The sequence below is a fragment of the Mercurialis annua genome, linkage group LG5 (assembly GCF_937616625.2).
Source record: "Mercurialis annua linkage group LG5, ddMerAnnu1.2, whole genome shotgun sequence".
NCBI classification, from domain to species: Eukaryota; Viridiplantae; Streptophyta; class Magnoliopsida; order Malpighiales; family Euphorbiaceae; genus Mercurialis; species Mercurialis annua.
The window spans coordinates 44,098,117-44,120,172 of record NC_065574.1 but is presented as its reverse complement, the minus strand read 5'-3'; the positions used below and the strand labels follow the sequence as shown (position 1 = coordinate 44,120,172).

The following is a 22,056-nucleotide window of genomic DNA, read 5'->3' as shown; positions in this document are numbered from 1 at the left end:
CTTTTTGTATAAAACATGCCTTTGTCCCAAAATGATACTGACAGTAGTTTCATATCAGAGTTAAAACATTTACAAATGAACTATTGTGGGCTAGTAGAATTACACTACAGTTCTAGAGTGACCTTTATCTATTTACGACTTCCGGAGAAAGGACTGAAAGTCTTGTCACGTCAAAATGTCATTTACCTGTGAAAGGGAAATCAACGGGGGTCAAATATGAGTGAATTCACATAATTACTTAAGCATATTAATAAAAGCAGAAATCACATGTAAACACAGTTTGTGCATCAAAATAACCGATCCAAATAAAACCCTAAGAGAAACCTCATTTGGTTAACTATGGTTAATACCACAGTTCATGCTCACTTGTTTAACACAGGATAAACTGTGAACTCCTGTTATCACAGTCATCTTAACTTTGTGTAAGGTTTGCTGGGCCGTAAATTGGATTACTGGCTCCCCAGGATAACCTGTTAGGTTTAGGCCGCTTTGCAAGCATTTGGCCAAAGGACCTAACCAATATGCAATATAATACAGTGATTTAATAACACCGGTGATCACACAGTCCTATTGTTGCCCAATAAAATGGATCTATATTGGTTTCAAATCGACTCTTATGCAATGCAATTTCAAACACATTTTGAGTTATAAATGTTTTGGCATTAATATTCAAAATTAAATATGCAGACTCACAAAACCGTTATTCACAAAAAAGTTTTTGATCACCCTCTACTCTCCTGGTTCGGTAGCTTGCTTGCTCGTCGGATCTAATTATAAAACAATTGTTAAACACAATTGAAACAAGAATTCTAATTCTAAGGAGTAGACTCTCAATAGACATCAATAGACATATAGCATATATAATCTATTCTCATCCTCGATATAAACTCATAGTCCTCTATCTATTAATCACTTTGATTAATAGTTGACCTAATTAAAACGTCTTTAAGTTTTACTTAATCGAACTCCTTTAATTGTACAAGTTCTTTTAGTCCTTTAAACGTCTAGGTTTAAGGTTTAAAGTCCATTCGAATCATCCACAATTCGACGATTACTTGCGTCGAAAGTTAGGGCAAAAGCCGCAAAATATCCTCCCCCTTCGAGTCATGGCATCACGATCGTGTAACCCCGTGCACGGTCATGCTTCCTGGTGCACGTTTGTTCACCCAGGCCGGTGCACGTTCATGCACCATGGTGCACGGTCGTGCACCTTAGCTGGTGCACGTTCGTGCACTCAGCTAGTGCACGTTCATGCACTCTGTGTGCACGTTCGTGCACCAAGCGTGCACAGCCCCGGGAAATCGCATTTCCCGGGCTTTCTGACGTGCTTAAACGTCAATTTTCGATCCTAAACACATATTCAAACACCAATCTATCCATTTCCGCTATCAGAACGTAAAATCATTGCGTTTACGTTCAATTCGCTACTGTAACTGTTATATGTTCGAATATAATCCATTTTCTATATAACCAAATTCAAAATAACGGTTATAACTTCGATTAATATCGGATTACCGAAGAAATTTGAGTCAGAAATGAGAAATCGGATCAAAATCGGCGAACCTACCGTCGCGTATCGTCGTCGCTTTTCTCTGAGTATAAAACCTAGGTTTTAGGTTTCTGTTTCAAAATGAAACATTCAAATAAAATTGAATGTTATAAATAGTTTGGCTAAAAGACAAACTAGCCCCTAGGTATTCACGCGTTACTTTAACCCAAATTTTTAAGTACTCGTCCGTGAACTCCGAATTTTATGAAATTTTAACCATGAATTTTATAATTCATAATTAAAATAAAAACATAATTTTTATTCTTACGGGACCTATATTTTATTATTAACAAATCATTTAAGATTTATTAGGGCTAAATTAGACCCACTTAATAAAATTTCTATCTCCAAATTCTATAAAATTTTAGGGGTAACTTCTTACAAATATTCCGTGAATGTTGACTCCAAAAATATTCACACGGGACTTATATATTATTTTATTTTAATTTATAAGTATTTCTTAATTCCCGTTAGTTAAAATATAACTATCCAAATTTTATATTTTAACTTTTATAGCTATTTTCTATTTCCGGAGATACTATAAATTAAATTTATCTTTAAATTTAATTTACGTTCTCCCGATCCCATAAATTTTTCCTTTGGCGGAATAATTTAGTCCTTTAAATTTACGGGGTATTACAAAATTGTCTCTCCTGTTGCTAACACGTTTTTACATATCTCCTCTCCTACACTAGTAGAAGCGATGGCTCTTAGAGAAGTTTGTGAGTTTCAGTATTTTAAAAATCCAAATCGAAGGGATGCTAAGAGTATTAAATGGCTCGGTTATGGACATTGATAGTGAAATTATTTTACAAGAATGTCCTTTTTCTTGCCGAAGATAACAATATATAAATATAAGAAGAAAGGTCATCTCATGAAGATGATGAGCCATTCTTAAAAAAATAAATAAAAGCGGACTTAACGGCTACTAGTTGAGCCATCCAATTACACGTTCGTTTAAAAAATTAGAATACCAATACTTGTATAATTTGCTAAACGAACGGTAGCAATATAAAACGATAAAATTTTAAAAAACAAAAATCACTTACTGTTAGTAGCGACTAAGGTAAAATACATATTACCTTAATTTTGTAGACACGCAGAACTGAAATATCGCGATCAATCATCAAAGCATACCTTATTATTTAAATTAGAAAATAATATAAAAATTAAGATAAAACTAACATGATAGTAGAGGAGTTCCATCAATTGACGATAGAGGGTGGGAGTTAGAAGGGCCGTTTGAGAGGCCCCTCTTGTAGAATAAACTTTTATGAGAATTCCCTCTTCTTTAAACTAAAACATTATACGTAATAATGAGTCATTTATGTAATACAAACACCCATAAAGAAGAAAAAAAAACACCCATACCCAAATGGAGATTAAACCAAACTCAATTTGAAAAGCAAAATTTGATTATAAATAAGAAGAAACATAAATAAATAATGGATATGAAACAATTTAAAACTAATTCAAAAGGTGAAAGACCAGTTATGCATATAAATTGTAATTCCACGACAGTTGTTCAAACACAAAAATATGATGCACAGATAAAAGATGAAAATTTTACCTGAATTGTTTGTATGAAGACTCCATGCATGCGATTTCTAAGAGTGCATGAAGGAAGGGACATTTCCAAAATTAAGCGCTCATTGCATTATCATTTGTTGATAGGCTGAAAGAAAAAATTATGCCCTCTAACTACTAGATAATTAACTGCTTTATCAAAGAATGATGATGCACAACAACTGAATTGGGATTATGCAAAAATCGGACGCACCAGAAAAAACCAATTATATTATATTAAAATGTAAGAAATGCACATTAGATGATTGAACAGATGATCCATCGTAAATAGTTAAACAACAGAAGGAAGACAAACTAGTTAATTAGCCAATAGTTTAGTAATGATTATCCCAAATCATTTGCATGAAAAACAACAAACTTCAAATTAGTAGAAAATATAACAGACTTAATTAATACTTACAGAATTATAATTTTATGGATGATGCATGTTGATGTGGAAACCAGATTTTTGTTTCTTTTGTAAGTTCAATTCATTTTCATATCCAATTGCAGTTGGTAATGTTAGTTTTGAGCGTTTGAGGGTTATACGAATTGGGCGGCGGTTCTGTGCGTTAACGGCGCCGAAGAGAGTTTTGAAAAACTGCAACTATTTCATGAGAAAATTAAGAAAGTGGGTAACCGTCAAATTAACCGTCTCTTGCGGTGGTTACTGAAGAAGAGAATAAATTCCGGTGTCAGATTAACCGTCTCCTTACTTCTTCTTTGAGACATTACAAGAACTTGGATTGCTATTTTCTTATAGGGTTAATATCATAAAAATTAACGAACTTTACACGTTTTTTCATTTTAATCACGCAGTTTCAATTTTCTCATTTTCATTCACGAACTACCACTTTTTCTCAAATTCATACACGGTGATGAGGTGTCACGGTTCCATTGGTGTAATTTGCTGAGGTGGATATCACTTTACACCAATGAATGAGTGCCACCTCAGCACCATGTATGAATTTGAGAAAAAGTGGTAGTTCGTGTATAAAAATGAAAAAATTTAAACTACGTGATTAAAATGAAAAAACATATAAAATTCGTGATTTTTTTGACATTAACCCTTTTTATACATATTTTTTAGTTATGTTAGTAGGTATTTCTAACTCGATAACTCATTTTGTTGCCAAAAAAGCTATTTTTTTTTAATTTCTATTGTAATTCTCTAGACCAAATAAAATGGCTAGATTTGAAACTTTTAAAGTCAAAAACTCTAAATGAATGATACACCATCTTTTATGTCAAAAAACATTAATGGATTTATAAATTTAGTACTTATATTTTAATTATGGAGGGAAGAAATCCTCAATTATTTAAATGAAAGAAATCATGCATATAAATAAATAGCTTCAAATACATTTTAAACTATTGACCCTAAAAAATTAAAAAAAATTAAATCTTTTCGGGTGAGGTCCGTTCTATCCAAACCTTTAAAAAACACCAATTTTCAATAGGTGTATTTTTATTTTTATTTTTTGTTTTGATCATGAGGTGTCCTGAACAAGTTCCAATTATGCAACTACACCTTTAAACCTTCTATATTCAGACTAATCCTCACTCGAGAAGGGTAGGTCCCTTACAGGAGGCAAACCACTAATCCCAAGTTTTAAACAGTTGCATATATGAGTACGATTCGAACCCGCGACCTCACTTAAACCATGAAAGTGTTTTACCAACTCACTTGCGTTTTGGGGTTAGGTCACTACAAGAAATACTAGAATTCGCAACAAACGTTTTTGCTGCTAATAATGCTAAAATTGTTACTATTAACATATAGCAACAAAATAAAATTGTGGCATGTTGCCTTAAGTAATTGGTAACAAAATTTACAGTAAAAGGCTGCTATAACTTAACTAATGGCAGCAACTTTTGAAATTAATGCTGCAAAATGTTTTTTAGCAGCAAAAAAAATTAACTGTAAAAGAGTTTGTTGCCAAAAAAATTAGTTGTAAAAGAGTTTGTTGCCAAATACAGAATTTCTTATAGTGGGTGCATTTCAATTTTAACTAATCACATTTTGTTTTCAAAAAAATACCAAACCTTTTAAAATATTTTCAATTCTAACATATAAAATTTCTTCATTTGAAAAATACTTATAAAAATTGTCCAAAATTGTCATAATCGAAACAAATAAAAAGCGTTAGACGTTTGTTTGAAAAAAAGAAAGAATGATTAGATAAAATTGAAATATACTTAGAGGAAAATTTTCCTGCTGCCCTGGGCAGCAGGAGTTTCCTGCAGTCTGCATAGGCTGCCACCTCCCAGACTTTTCTTTTTTACCAAACTGGTAAATTTTCCAGTTCAGTCCTTGATAATTCCAAGACTGAACTGGAAAATTAGCCAGTTAAGTATTCCTAATTTAAGACAGAAACATCCCGCACGCAGCCCTAGGTTTGTTTTTTAATTTGATGAATACGCAGCCCTAGATTAACAGTATATAAACATCTTCTTTCCGTTCAAATCTTCAACTTCAATCAATTATAACTTCATAATTTCAATTTCTCTATTCATTCCTTTTCAAGGCTCAGTTGCTAATATTTTGAAACTTTATTAATAGCTCAAGTATCCATTGTCGTTCACAAAGAATAAGGTATTTTATTCAAATTATTATTTTATAAATATATCTATTTTATATCAATTGTAATCCAATTAATTATTAATTTAATACTAATATAGTATTTTTTGTTTAAATATCAGACTTATGGATATCGAGGTGCCATGTGTTGGTAAAAAATTTGACGGTAAAGAGAGTGCATATACTTTTTATAAAAGTTATGCTCATAAATTGGGATTCAGTGTGAGATTAAAATATTTGAAGCGTGTTAATGGACAGATAAAAAGAAGAACTTTTTGTTGTTCAAAACAAGGTCAGAAAGGTGTTGATAAAAGGTGCGAACAAGTGAAATTTGAGCATCAAAGTTCCCGAGTAAATTGTTTGGCACAAATGACTTGTCAACTCAAATCGGACGGTATGTTTGAAGTTGTTTCTTTTAAGGCAGATCATAGCCATGAACTTACTCCTACACCAATGAAACATATATTAAGATCACAAAGACAAATTACACCAGCTCATAAAGCTGTCGCTGATGATGCTGCAAAGGCTGAATTATCTGTTAGATCCACTATTAATTTATTGACTACACAAAGTGGAGGTCGTGAATTTAAAGAATTTTTGGACGGTGATTTTAGAAATTATATATCTGCCAAGCGTAGAATAGAGATGATTAAGGGAGATGGTCATGCTATTATGGAATATTTTCATAAAATGCAATTACAAGATCCTTCTTATTTCTATTTGGTGCAACTTGATGATGATAATTCTATATTAAATGTGTTCTGGGCAGATGACAGATCAATTATTGATTACCAACACTTTGGAGATGTTGTATGTTTCGATACAACTTATAGAACAAATGAGTATGCTAGGCCGTTTGCTCCATTTGTTGGTGTTAATCAACATAACAAAAGTATTATTTTTGGTACAGCTTTGCTATATGATGAAACGATATCATCTTTTAAATGGTTGTTTGAGACTTTTCTTAGTGCAATGTCCGGAAAACAACCTGTGACGATATTTACAGTTCAATGTGCAGCGATGGCCAAAGCAATTGAGGAGGTATTTTTTTAAACCCATCATCGATTATGTGTGTAGCATATTTATCAAAATGCGGCTAAAAATTTAAGCCATGTTTTTCATTCATCAAAACAATTTGCAAATGATTTTAGCTCATGTGTATATGATTATGAAGAAGAAGATAAATGGCTTTAAGCTTGGGATAATATGCTTAATAAGTATATGCTTACTGATAATAAATGGTGCAGTTGAATTTTTGAAGTAAGAAAAAAATGGGCTATGGTATACGGACGTCATATGTTTACAACTGATATGAAGATCACTCAACGGAGTGAATCAATGAATAGTGTTCTAAAGAAATACTTGGATGCAAAAAATAACTTTATGCACTTTTTTGATAATTATAGCAGGTTGCTATCAGATAGACGGTATGATGAGTTGTTAACAGAATTTAAAATGAGAGAAAGGGTTCTAGTTTTACAGGTTAATGTTGAGATGTTAAGGCATGCTTCAAAAATATACACTCCTGCTGTATATAAAATGTTCCAAGATGAGTATATGAAGGTTTTGGATTGTGTTATGCACAGAGTTGACAAATCTGAATTTGTTACTAGTTACAAGGTTCAATGTGGTAAAAAGGATCAAGAACACTTGGTTTCTTTAGAAATGTCAACAAGAACTGTTAAGTGTAGTTGTATGAAATTTACTTTAGTAAGGATTTTATGCGCGCATGCTCTGAAAGTTCTTGATAAAAAAAATATCAAACAGATTCTGCCACAGTACATCATGAAGAGATGGACAAGAGATGTAAAATTTGGAACGATTAAGGACAATTATAGTATTGGGGTTGGAAGTATTCCGCAAGAGTTGATAAGAAAAAGATATTCATCTCTAAGTCATAATTTTCGAGAAATATTAACACTTGCATCAGAAAGTGAGAATATGTATGAATATGCATGTGAATATTTCAAAAATTATTGAAGAATTTACAAGAAATGAAGATAAGTAGCGATCCTGCTAGTTTATCTAACTCAAAAGATGATAAAATATCTTCTCTAGTTATATGTGAAGTCAAGACAAAAGCAACAGTTGGACGTCCAAGTAAAAGAATTAAAGGTGCTTTAGAAAAAAAAAGATCAAACAACCCAAATTGCAAGTATTTCTTCATATACAAAAACATATTTATTTATTTTATATGATTTTTTATAAAATAATTATAAATATTGTTTCTACATGAATTTCTTAGGTTGAAAATAGCCCTGACATCTTTATTGAACAAAATAATTTGGATGTTGAATTACAAGTATCTGAAAATATGACTCAGGTACACATTGTAATAGAGTTATGAAATTATTTTAGTTAATATGTTACTTCAAATATATTTACATGCTATTAATTCGTTTAAAGAAATCAAGTGAAAGATGTTTATCGAAGGAGTCTATTACTTCTCAGGAGATGGCCGAACATTTATCATAGAATGATACGTCTTATACATTTACTAATTCGGATACTTTTTCATTCATTCAACTTCAAGTAATTTGACAATTTTAAAATAAATTTTTTAATTTTTTTTATTATTTCAATATTTATGATAACAATAATTATATTTTTTTTATAGGATGCAATTGCAAGTTCTAAGGAGAATAAAATTGAATGAATTAAGTATTTTTGTTGAATTTATTTTTATAATTTTTTGTTGATTTATATTAAATTATAAATTGATAGACAATTTTAATAAATGTTAGTATAAAAAATTGTCGTAGATTAAATTTTATATTATGAAATAATGAGAATGCATGTTTGATTAGCAATACTGTACAACTCAGAGAATAAATTTTAAAGAAAAGAATTGTTTATACAATGTTAATCTAGGACTGCGTACGAGAAGTTTCAGTGTGGAATACTTAACTGGCTAATATTTCAGTTCAGTCCTGAAATTATTAAGGACTGAACTGGAAAATTTACCAGTTTGGTAAAAAGAAAAAGTCTGCGAGGTGGCAGGCTGGGCAGGAGGAAAATTTTCCTCATATACTTATTAAAAATTGGCTAAAATATGTATTTTTAAAAGGTTTGTTTGGAACTGATCTCACTTGAAAAAAATATTTGATACGTTTAAGATATTAAACCTAAATAATAACTAGAGTAAATTACTCTTAGATTTTCCTCAAATGCTACAATTTACATTTTTATTTAAAAATCAAACAATATAATCCTCCATATTTTAATTTTTTTATTTATTTTCAGTATTAACTAACTATTTTTCTATTTACTTTTGGTATTAACCAACTAAATTAAAAATCTTAACTAAAAAAAGTACTACATTAGTACTTAATTGAATGTGCTTTAACCACTAAACAGTTGACACTAACCACTATGTATGAGAACACAAGTAAGGCTTTTTGTCACCAAAATTGACTTAAGAGACAAAAGAGTAGACAAAAGAGATTAACGGTTCTAAACTACCAACACAAATTGAAAGAGCAACACTATTACCTTAAATTGCGATACATTAACTCCATACTCTGCCCCAATCTCTTATAATAATCACGCCATTATTCTCGGCTTTTAACTCCTTTATAAATATTCCCCTAACTCTCTCATTTTCTAACACAACTAACAACAATGTCTACTCTTTCAATCTTCTTCCTCGTCTCTCTTCTAGCTCCTTGTCTCGTTTTGTCCTCCCCTCTTCATGATGCTGACCTAGTTGTACAAGATGTGCACAGGTAATTAGTTAGTTCGTTTAATGTACTTTATATTTTTAATCTCGGTAGCACGGACACGGTAAAATGGCGTTATTTTAATGTTCTGTATGTAAATGAAGTTTCGTGTTCAAAACACCAAGTGTCACATTGATTGAATGGAGTGTGTGCTACGTAGTTTTGAATATATACCTAAAATGTGAGATAAATTTATATTTTTCTTTGTGCAGGAGAGTTAATGAGTCCAGGAGAAATTTAGGGTATATGTCGTGCGGAACAGGCAACCCGATTGATGATTGCTGGCGGTGCGACGGAAACTGGGAAAGCAACCGTAAAAGACTGGCAGATTGCGCTATCGGGTTCGGTAAAGACGCCATTGGTGGAAGAAACGGTAGGTTCTACATGGTAACAGATTCCGGCAACGACGACGCCGTAAATCCGAGGCCAGGGACTCTACGACACGCGGTGATTCAAGACGAGCCGTTATGGATAATTTTCAAGAGAGACATGGTGATTCAATTAAAGCAAGAGCTAGTAATGAACTCCTACAAAACAATCGACGGTAGAGGCGCTAGCGTTCACATTGCTAACGGACCGTGCATTACTATTCATTACGCTACAAATATTATCATCCATGGAGTGAACATTCATGACTGTAAGCAAGGTGGGAATGGTAACATTCGAAACTCTCCCCATCATTCGGGATGGTGGACTCAATCGGACGGCGACGGGATCTCCATCTTTGCTAGTAAGCATATTTGGGTGGATCATTGTTCGTTGTCTAATTGTCATGATGGACTAATTGATGCAATTCATGGATCGACGGCTATTACCATATCGAATAGCTTCTTTACTCATCATGACAAGGTCATGCTCTTGGGACATAGTGACTCTTATACTCAAGACAGGGACATGCAAGTTACTATTGCTTTTAATCATTTTGGCGAGGGGCTCGTGCAACGAATGCCGAGGTAATAACTCACTCTTTTTCTTCTTTCAAATTATAATATACTACTAGTATATTTTTATGAGAATATCTTATCTAGATCGGATCTATAATTTCATTCATGGACCCAACTGATCATATTTTAATTAGAAAATGAGAAATGGTGTAACACTTTTTAATATTTCATTGCTTATTATAATTCTCAAGCAAATATTATTACATTTCCCGAATTATAACTTTTTTATAAAATGGTTATAAAATTATAAAAAATTTATACTAAAAGAAGGGTATGTTTTATTAAAAAAATGCAGGTGTAGGCATGGATATTTTCATGTGGTGAACAATGACTACACACACTGGGAAATGTACGCCATAGGAGGCAGTGCTTCGCCCACAATCAACAGCCAAGGTAACAGGTTTCTCGCACCCTCCGCGAGGGAAAAGAAAGAAGTAACGAAACACGAAGATGCACCCGAAAGCGAATGGAGACACTGGAACTGGAGATCCGAAGGAGATTTATATCTCAACGGTGCATTCTTCAGGCAATCAGGAGCCGGAGCTTCTTCGACATTCGCTAGAGCTTCGAGCTTGAGTGCGAGACCTTCGTCGCTGGTTAATTCTATTACTAGAACTGCAGGTGCACTTTACTGCAGAAAAGGCGCTCATTGCTAGTTTTTATGATTATGCAGAATTAATGCTGCAGTTTTTGTGTTTCTTAATTTATGTTTGTGACTGTTTTTGTGGGTTTGACAACCTCTGTTTTATTTAGCTTTGTAAACTTTATGGATTGGATTATAGAGGCAATCCTTTGTTTGTTAAGAGAAGCAAGAGCAGAAGTGTTGAGTGTTTTTTATTAGTTAAATTTGAGAGTTTTACCTTAATTTACATGTGTGAGTTAATAATCTTTTGTGTTTCAATAACTCTCTTTTTTCGTTTTATAATTAGATTACTCTTTTTTTTATGAACATAGGTCAACACGGTCTCAAACTTATGTCTCGGGATCAGATTTGTATACTTTAACTTTTTTAGATCAATTAGATTTGAAAATTTATAATTTCGGATCAAATAAGTCGTTTTTTAATTTTATCAGTCAATTAAGTCCCAAGTTTTCTTAATTTAGGTCAAGTAATTCCAAAATTATTTACACTCGGACTTATCTGACCCTCAAATATAAATTTGGTAACCTAATTGATTATGGTGATCTATTTAATCTGAGAATACAAATATGGAGATGTTTTTTTTTTGTCAAAGATGGTAATCGACTCTTTCAAGTCTCAATTGTTAGTTTGTTAGTTACCGAGGCGTGCTTCGAACCCACAACCACTTGATGCACTTAGAGATACCTTAACCATCCAAGCTAAGCTCACATTAGCCAAATATGGAGATGTAATTGACCCAAAAAAATTACAATGTACTTGTTTAATCTCGAAACACAAATTTGAGGGCCGCCCTTTATCCATTTTTTATGGATAGAAATTTATATTAAAAAAAACTACAAGTGGCAAAAAATTCCAAAAATTAAAAAGACTATGCACAATGAACGCTATAATTTTGAGCATGAAAAAAACAGAATTCAACCAACAATAAACCAACAATTTGAATTCCTATATAATGAGAAAAGGCCGCTTTGGAGAAAAACTAACCTTATTTTCATCCAAATATTTCAAGTCGGTAAGTCCCAAATAGGATACCAAATTCTAAAAGTGCTTCAACCATAGAGTCAGCATGCCAAAAGTATTAGATATTTAAATTTAACTTAATGTTAGCAATTGTTTTTGGTTACTCTGTTATTTTCTTTGTTAATTCATATTTCTTTCAAATTTAAATCCGAAAATTTGTACTCTGAAAATGATTGGGGTATCAATTAAATTATTAGTAATTATTACTGATGGGAGTTGTCCTTATGAATGTGAAATGGGATAAAATGTCAGCTACTAGAGGAAAAAATTCTTGCCATGGAGAAAAAAATTTAGAGATGAAATAATACTTTACTCCGTCAATCGTGGAGAAACACCTTCAAATATGGGGCATATATAATAAACTTTCTGTTTCTCTATGGTTTAAAAAAACTTAAGGGTCAAATTATCTCTTCAAATTTGAAGTTTCTGTTCAGTTAGTTTTAATATTAATTTCGTTATAAGATAATTCTTTGAATGTCAAATTTTTAAATTTTTCTAAATTAATTGAATAAACTTATAAATATGGAGATTGGTTTATAATAAAATTAAGGGATAGTTACTGTTTACCTCATAAGTTTTTTTTTTTGACTACCACCATAAAGTCAACCGTTTTTGACCAAATTCATCATTTCCTTTTCCGTCAGTTAATTTCGTTAGTTGACTTGGTAAAAGGATCCTATTGTTAAAAATGGGAATATTGACAAAATAAATCTTAACGTTTCATTTTTTAACGATTTAAGTGTAACATTTAAAAGGCTACGAAACAAATTATAATCTTTCCAATTTTTGCAATTTGTAACCCAAACCGTTTTTCGGCAATTATTGCAAATGTGGCAGCCATATTATTGACACATTATTTCAATGTTCTAAATTTTTGTAAATAAAATTTCAACTTTTTGCATTTTTGCACTATACAGTTTAAAAATATGACAAAATAACTGGAATTCAAAATGAGGCTACAAAATGCATAATTGAAAATGTTAGCATTTATTTTGTAACGTTTTAAACGCTAGGCTTAAATCGCTAAAAAAGTGAAACGTTAGTGCCTCTTAAAACTACAGTTCGATAAAACCCTTAATTTTTTTAAAATTTTTTTTTTTTATAAAATTATATTACTTTTTTTTATAAATGATATTTGTATTATTTTTCTTAATATTTTTTTATTTTGTAAAATAATTTTTTTATTTTGTAAAATAATTTTATAATTTTTTGAATGAATAAATAAATTAGAGGTTAAACTGAACTTAATTATTAACATCAGACGCTTTAACGAAGTTAACTAATTACAGACTTAACTGAAGGAATGTATAAATAGTAAATTTGATCAAACACTAAGAAAAACAATTGTTGCTTTTATAAAACAACATGATTCATCATTTCAGCTTCAAGTCAAAATTGTCATTCTCTATTATTCTAGGCAAAAGGTACAAAAACCTCCAAGTTTATCCAAAAATACAAGGCAGCTCTTTAATTTATTTTTAGCTATCCTTATAGTTCTAAAATCGAACAAAAAATCTCCTTCATCCATGACTTTAACAAACGGACGTTAAACTAGTGACGTGGCACTAAGAAAAAAATTCAACACCTTTAATTTCTAAAATATTTATCAAATTCATATTTCAATTTTTTTTAATTATTTCACCCTCATAAAAAAATTCAAAAATACCCTTAACATAAAATACATTCAATCAAACCCTCTTCTCCACTAATTTTAAAATAAAATAAAATAAAAAATAGACATATCTTCTCGACCTTTTTTCCGGCAACTTCTCCGACCCACCGCCATTGATCTGCCGTTGAAAATGTTTGAATAGAAACATGTTAATTGTTAAAATAGTTTATGTGAATTGGAACAAATACTCAATTAATTTTGCCAGCTGAGTTACGTACTAAGTCCCTTTTTTAAGACATTTTACATTTTGTCCAGAGGTACAAATCAATCTATCAATCACGTCGTTTCAGAAGAAAAGAGTCATAAAATCGATTAACACTGCACTATGACTAATCGTTCTAATAACATTTCATGTATTATTCAAGAAACTCAAGAAATAAATATATGATTATTATTCGTATTTGTTTAAAAATTATCTCTGTTAAAATGTTTTTGGTTCTTTTTATTCTTTTGTATGAAGATAAACCGATATATAACACCAAAACCAAAACATTAATAAAATCAAACAAAAAGCTACATATTTGATGATTAACTATTTGTCATCAAAAAAATAATTATAACTGTTAGATTGCAAAATGAGACGTCTCTCCCTCTCCAAAACACCAACCTTAACCTTAGTAAAAATCCCATTAATCTTAGCTTCAAGATTAGCCAATAAAACATTGCCCTTGTCTGCAAACACGACATCTACGTCCACTGTGATTTATTTTGAACATTTTCCTCGATTTTGGAAATACACGGACTTGCAAAATGATTTTGCAATATATAACGTTCATGGATGTGTTATCCTAGCTAAGAAATTAATAAGAGGAACTGTTGTTTTGGATTTCTTCGCCCTAAGATTAATCTACAAACCAATTAGGTTATCTCTCAGCTGAACCGTATTATAATAGGTGTTTTAAACTACGTGCGTTCCTTTTTAGATTTCTAGCAAAACGCCCTATTGCTTATCCTCCGGTTTTAGCTCCTATAGTTCGTCCTCTACACTAGAAAACAAAGCATCAGTTTAACCTTTTTCTGTGCGATACATGGTCATACGCAGATGTTGCCTCTAACACCATGAATACTATTGTCAAGGTTACTTCGGTTGATCGGGTTTTGACACTGAATTTTGATAATAATTCGATGTTGAAATATAATGAGGATTGTTTATCTAGGTCGGTTGTTGTCACAATGAATTCAATCAATTCTATTTTAAAAATAAACAGGTATTTGGTTTATTATGGGATTGTTTTTTAGAAGGCTTCCATATTAGGTGGTAATCAACATCTTGTAACGTTCCATTTTTCAGTTAGTTGATTCACTAGGTTTTTTTTGGAATCCTGAAATCCATATTTGAATAACTTCCTCTTATCGGTTCACAAAGCAATGGATGTTCATCGAACTTCTTTTCGGTTAACGTCGGTTAATGTTGCAAGGATTCCTATTAATATTTGGTCACCGTAATTGTTTAATGGTGTTGGATATTTAATGGGTGAAATGATAAAGGTTCATTCTTCGGTTTTTCTTAAGTATCGATTAGATTCGGGTTGCATTCTTATCTCTATGATATGTAGTTTTATCAATAAATCTTTGAAGATTGTTAATTGTGGTAAGTCCATTTTGGTACACGCAAGGGAAGTTGATATTACAATTGATTTGGAGGAGGCTCGATTAAATGATACGGTTGTTGTTTATGTTATGAAAGAATCAAAATCTTGGAATAACATTGGAGATATTTCTGTTCCTTCACTCTAATCAGTTTCTCACAAAACTTATATTCTTACTGCTTTTGCTTCAATTTATATTATTTTGGATACTAGTTGAGATAATGTTCCAGAGTATACTGATGTTTTTCCAAGTCACCTAACTCTTGTTACTACGAGGAAGAATAAGATAATTTTTAAGACAATCTCAATTGTTGAAGATGTAAACTCCCCTTTCGAACAATAGATAGGCTTCAATATGAAAATTACTAACATTTGTGTTAATAAAATGAACACTCTCCACTATGATGTTTAGTTTAACAAGCAACCAGAGTTGACGAATGACAATTCAAACCTAATGCACGAAACTTTGAAAACTTAGGAAGTTGGGCGTGCAATCGATATTTTTCTAGAAAATGTTAAGTCAACAGGGGTGGACCAGCTGCTACTTAACTTGAAAAGTGAAAAGGAGCATTGAAAAGCTTAATTCTGGTTTCATTCAAGGTATTTTAGTTGATTGATTGTGTCTTTGCAATTAAATGTTGTTTTTTGAAATTTTTAAGGACGACTTTTGAATCTTTGGAAACGATATTTTATTCGGAATTTGGTGTGTACAAATAACCTCTTTTGTGGTTTGGAAGAAACAAAAAGAAAAATCGTTTATGACTTTCTTGTTAGGAGTTTGTGGTCTCATTTAGATTTTGATTGTGCTTGGATTCCGATTGAGGGTGCTTCTGGTGGTCTTTTGATAATTTTATAGTATCATGTACTTTTGTAACGTCGGTTATTTACGTATGATGTGTGAATTGTCAGAATCTCAACATTACACGTGTTATATATGAGGTGAATTCATTGGAAAATAGGTGATGTGAGAATATGAATTAAATCACTTCATAGTGCAATGACATGTGCATGGAGAATCAATAGTGGGTTCAATATTTTGGACATGGGAAATGGAGTTTTCCTTTGCGAAGTTAAGAACGTATAAGATAAGGGGAAAGTATTGAGAGATGCCCTTTGGAAGACAACTAATCGTGCTTGTAGAGGTGAAGGGTGATGAGCAACTCTCTGATATTAAGTTGAAGTTCCCCCCTTTTTGGATTTATTATGTAATGTACCTCTGAACTGTAGGGATACATATAGTATTACGAGGATTATTGGAGGACTGGTGCAGTTTTAAAAATCAAAGAGCAAGATTTATTGGTGTTGGGCAAACATATTAGGGTTAAGGTATTAGTAGTCTGCCTCTAAAACGTGGTTCTTGTATTCGCAACACTAAAGGGGAGAAAGTTTGGGTTTACTTCGATTTCGAACAGTTGCCGAATTTTTGCTATTTGTATGGGTTATTGGGTCATGTGTTTGACGATTATGATTCCTTACCCGCCTGGAATTACGTGCTTCCCGTTTCCAAAGAGTTGTTGGTTCCAAAATGTCTAGAAGTGGTGGTAGCGATTCACATGGTACGGGTGCTAATATTTAGAAAAAGGGAGATGGAACACAAATGAGATGGAAGCTAGTGGTGGATGAGGAGGAAAATATTAACAAATTGGTTATAGGAACCCAACATTTTTTTTTCTTCTTAATGTAGAGGACAACGAAGGTGGTGTCAAATGGCAAGAATAGAGAAACTCAACATGAGCCTGATATTGGGAAGGAATTCTACTAGACCATCTACTATTTACGGTAGGGACGACCTAGACTGAGCAAAATGCTAAATTGCAAGTTACTCAGAAGAAAAAAGGGGGTCGCATGAAGGTGGTAGCTCGTAATGCACAAGAGCAGTGGTCACGTCTTGTTACCGAGCCAGCTGTAATCTAAAGGTCCAAAGAGGAAGCACTCTTCTCATATTCAATTGATAGATGAACCTATGGAGGATATAGTGATGCTTGATCTTTGCACCAAGAAGCCAAGGGTTTTCAGATGCTGGACTTGATCAAATTTCTCCTGAAACGGAAAATATTGCTAGTCACTCGTCAAGCGCATTAAACATATTTAGTTATAACCTCTAAGGTATGGGGAATCCTTGGACTATGCGAGCTTTAAAGCATTATGAAATAGTGAATAACCGTGATATTATTTTTTTAATGGAGTCTCGTCTTTATCTTTTTGAGTTATATTTCTTTAAGTATTCCTTACCTAGTTATAATTATATTATGGTTGATGTTAGAGGGCATAATCGAGGGCTGATATTGATGTGGAAAAAAATTCTGTTGTTAGTACTTTGAGCTATTCTTATAATCATATCGATTTTGAGTGTAACCCCTTAAATAATAATTGTACATGGCGTGGGACGAGAATTTATGGAGGGCCTGAAACGGGGTCTAGAGGGGCTCCCTTGGGATTTAATGAGATGACTATGTGGTGTCTCGTCTTTTCATACAAAGCACAATAAAAGCAAGACAAAGCACAACAAAAGCATGCAAAAACAATTCTAAAACATATGTACACTTTGCTCTTATCAAAAGTCTCCCATAGGAAGAAACAAATTACTATCATTAGATTGTAGGATGATTTGGGTGTTCTGAAGAGTAGTGAACATGAGGTAGATCAAATTGTAGGAAATTTTCAACTAAGAGAAGCAGCAATAGTTGTGATTAACCATCTAGGAAACAAAATTTATAGAATTATTGGTCTGTTAGTGCTCATCAAATCATGAATTCAAACCCAAGCACTTATGTCATACTTATGGTTACTTTTTTGAATTTAAAATCATAAACTTACACCGTGATGGAAACACATCGGAAACATAACGAAAAAACACGGGATATTACAATCTGCCCAACTTATATAAAACTTGTCCTCGAATTTAACACACAAAACATACAATCATAAAACAACACATAGAATGCACATAACAATTAAAACTAAAACACATATGCAATGAACCCAATGTACCTCAAGGAAAAAGGAAAGGATAAGGTTCCGCATATCAGACTCCATCTCCCAAGTGTACTCCTCAACAGAATAATTATGCCACAAAACTTTAACCATCAGAATCTCCTTGTTCCGCAACTTATGCACTTGTGTATCAACAACCTGAACATGTTGCTCCTCATACGATAACTCTTGGTCAATATCAACGCTCTAGGACACAATCACATGTCAAGGATCAGAAATTCACTGTTGCAACATAGAAATATGGAACACTGGATGCACTAACGGCATATATGTTGGCAAATCCAAACGATAAGCCACTGCTCCAACTCATGGACCAACGTATCTTGGTGCTAACTTCCCCTTAACACCGAAACAAACAACACCCTTCATAGGCTAAACCACAAGAAACACAAAGTCACCAACCTGAAACTCAAAATTCTTCTGTTTAGGATTAGCATAACTCTTATGCCGACTAAAAGCAGTCTCCAACCTGCGCTTGATAAAAGGTACCTTCTCAGAGGTAATCTGGATGATTTTCGCTCTAGAAAGCTTACGCTCGCTGACCTCTTCCCAAGAGATAGGAGATCGAGACTTGCGCCCATACAAAACCTCGTAAGGTGTCATCTCGACACTAGCGTGATAACATTTATACAAAAAATCAATCAAAGGAAAATGAGTATCCCAGCTACCTTGAAAATCAAGCACGCACATCGTGATCATATATCCTCCAAAGTCTGAATCGTCCTCTCAGACTGACCGTCAGTTCGAGGATGAAAAGCAGTACTGAAATCCAACCTCGAACCCAAAGATTCTTGTAAGGACTTCCAGAACCTAGAGGTAAAAATTGAACCTCTATCTGAAACAATTGACACTGGTACACCATGGAGACTAACAATCCGATCAATGTACGACTGTGCCAACCTCAAAGCTGAATACATCACCCTGATCGATAAAAAGTGAGCTGACTTGGTCAGACGGTCAACAATCACCCAAATCGAATCATACCCCTGTCGGTTACTCCGAAGCAATCGCTCCTACTTCCACTCTGGAATAGGTAGTGGTTGCAAATAGCCAAATGGTCTCTAGTGTTCCAACTTCACCTACTGGCAAGTCAAACACTTAGACACAAACTCCGTAACGTCCTTTTTCATTCCACTCCACCAATAAGTAACCTTTAGATCATGATACATCTTAGTAGAACCCGGATGAATACTATAAGCTAACTTATGTGCTTCCTCTAAAATCTGGTGTCTCAAACCATTCGAATTCAGAACGCACAGTCTAGAACCATACTTATAAACTCCATACACAATTACAAATTCAGAATTCCCATCCTGAAGGACCTTGTCCATAATCCGCTTCAATTGTCGATCCTCAGCTCGTAAAGCTTTAATCCTATCAATCGAAAGCAATTGCACTTGCAAATGTGCTAACAAACTGCCACCCTGAGAAATTTGAAAACGAAAATCCAAAGCTATCAAACCATGCCATTAGTGAACCATGGGTCTACACTCAACCTCAGAAATATGAGCCACACTGCCCGAAGACTTTTGACTCAACGCATCGGCTACCACATTAGCCTTACCCGAATGGTACTAAATGGTACAATCGCAGTCCTTCAGTAACTCCAACCATCTCCTCTATCTCAGATTCAACTCACGTGATCAAAGATGTACTTCAAACTCTAATGATTAGTGAAAACCTCACAAGTCGCATTATACAAGTAGTGTCTCCAAATCACTAAAGCAAAAACTATAGCTGCCAACTCCAGATCATGAGTAGGATAATTCACCTCACGCTTCTTCATCTGGAAAAAAGAATAGACAATCACCTTACCATGTTGCATCAACACATAACCCAAACCAATACGGGAAGCACGACAATACACTGTGAACCCTTCAATGCAGATGGCAAAGCTAAACTAAGAGTTGTAGTCAAAATCTCTGTAAGCTTCTGAAAACATGCCTCACACTTGCCAGTCCACTCAAGCGTAACACTTTTCTCTGTCAGTTTTGTTAATGGTACAGATATTTGGGAGAAACCCTGCACAAAACGATGATAGTAGCCAGCTAAACCAAGAAAACTTCTGATCTCGGTAACTGACCTTGGCCTCTTCAATCCATAACTGCCTCAATCTTCTGCCGATCACCTTTGATCCCATCTTTCGACACAAAGTGTCCTAGAAAGGTAACTTTATCCAACTAAAACTTACACTCGTAGAACTTGGCATACATCCGGTGCTCTCGCAACGTCTATAGCACAGTCTTCGGATGGTAAGCATGCTTCTCCTTACTTTGAGAGTAAATCAAAATGTCATCAATGAACACGATAACAAACTGATCAAAAAATGGCTTGAAAATCCGATTCATCATGTCTATAAACATTACTGGTGCGTTAGTCAACCCAGACAACATGACCAGAAATTCGAAATGCCCGTAACGCGCTCGGAAATTAGTCTTAGGCACATCGGCATCTCGAATCCGAAGTTGGTGATACCCGGATCTCAAGTCAATCTTAGAGAAAGTCTTTGCACCCTCCAACTGGTCGAACAAATCATCAATGCGAGAAAAAGGATTTTTGTTCTTGATAGTAACCTTGGTTAATTGTCTGAAGTCAATACACAGCCGAAAGGAGCCATCCTTCTTTGTGACAAAGAAAATAGGAGCACCCACAGAGAAGTACTCAGTATGATGAAACCATTATCCAGGAACGTTTGCAACTATTCCTTCAACTTGTTAAGCTCGGCAGGAGCCATCCGCTATGGGGGTATCAAAATAGGAGCTGTTCTAGGAACAACATCGATACAGAACTCGATGTCACGATCAGGTGGTAATCCAGGCAATTCCTCTGGAAAAACGTCAGTGAAATCATTCACCATAGGAACATTGTTCACAAAGCCAATATCTACATCGACATCATGAACCACCAGTAAGAACCTTTGGCAACCTTTTCCCAACATACGCTTGGCCTAGATCGCAGATGAGATTTTTAGGCGTCTCCGCCTTCTCCACTTAGAAAGAAAAAGGCATATCACTAGGAATCCCAAACACAACCGACTTCCCTCGACAGTCGATAAAAGTATAATGGAGTGAAAGCCGGTCCATCCTCAAGATAACATCAAAAGAAAGATCGTCAAGCATAATCAAATCAGTACATAGGTCTCTACCATGAATAACCACAAAACACGATGGATACACAACGTCTACCACAATACTATCAGACAAGGGCATAGATACAGATAAAGGCTCAATCAATCTAGATGGTATCACACCCAACTTATCAGCAAAACTCGAAGATACAAGGGAGTGGGTTGCATCCACATCAAATAACACCAAAGCATCTACAAAGGATATCGGGATAGTACCTTTCACCATGGCATTGGATGCACGAGTCTCTTGAGGAGTCAAGGGAAACTCTGGCATGACCCTGACCATGTTGTTGCGGTGTTTGACTTGTAATATAACTACCAAAGCCTTGACCACCGTTACCTCGGCCCCTAGAACCATGTCCTTCAGAACCACGGCCCCGTTGGCCACCAAAAGAAGCGGCAGGTTGAGAATACCCTACCAAAGGAGAAAATGCAGGCCTCCACTGCTGAAATGATGAATGAGCAACATTGGCTGATGACATTTGCTGCCTAGATGTCGGGCATTCTCTTGCAAAATGACCTGGCTAGCCACATGCTTAGAAACTACCCTGGGCCACTTGACACTGCCCCGGGTGTCTATGTCTACAGTTCTGACAGAATGGAATACTAGAAGCCCCACTGTTACCACGACCAGATCCACAGCTACCCCAAC

General features: G+C 34.0%; 2 protein-coding genes across 2 annotated transcripts; both read left to right on the top strand.

The window, feature by feature from the left end:
- The first annotated feature begins 5,822 nt into the window (after positions 1 to 5,822).
- On the top strand, positions 5,823 to 7,676 carry LOC126681909 (protein FAR1-RELATED SEQUENCE 5-like). Its single transcript, XM_050377466.1, has 3 exons — positions 5,823 to 6,737; positions 6,848 to 6,854; positions 6,958 to 7,676. Exons 1-3 carry the CDS (start codon positions 5,823 to 5,825, stop codon positions 7,674 to 7,676), a joined length of 1,641 nt encoding a protein of 546 aa, XP_050233423.1.
- Positions 7,677 to 9,164: 1,488 nt separating this feature from the next.
- LOC126680232 (pectate lyase-like) lies at positions 9,165 to 11,205 on the top strand. Its single transcript, XM_050375307.2, has 3 exons — positions 9,165 to 9,421; positions 9,628 to 10,368; positions 10,655 to 11,205. The coding sequence occupies exons 1-3, from the start codon at positions 9,318 to 9,320 to the stop codon at positions 11,013 to 11,015; spliced, it is 1,206 nt and encodes a 401-aa protein (XP_050231264.1). The 5' UTR covers positions 9,165 to 9,317; the 3' UTR covers positions 11,016 to 11,205.
- The last annotated feature ends 10,851 nt before the right edge of the window (positions 11,206 to 22,056 follow it).

What these genes read in the sequence shown, in the direction of transcription:
- LOC126681909 (XM_050377466.1), top strand. Translation starts at nt 5,823, where the DNA reads ATGGATATCGAGGTGCCATGTGTTGGTAAAAAATTTGACGGTAAAGAG.
- LOC126680232 (XM_050375307.2), top strand. Translation starts at nt 9,318, where the DNA reads ATGTCTACTCTTTCAATCTTCTTCCTCGTCTCTCTTCTAGCTCCTTGT. An exon ending in GTTGTACAAGATGTGCACAG is followed by an intron (nt 9,422 to 9,627) that starts GTAATTAGTTAG and finishes TTCTTTGTGCAG; the next exon opens with GAGAGTTAATGAGTCCAGGA. An exon ending in CTCGTGCAACGAATGCCGAG is followed by an intron (nt 10,369 to 10,654) that starts GTAATAACTCAC and finishes AAAAAAATGCAG; the next exon opens with GTGTAGGCATGGATATTTTC.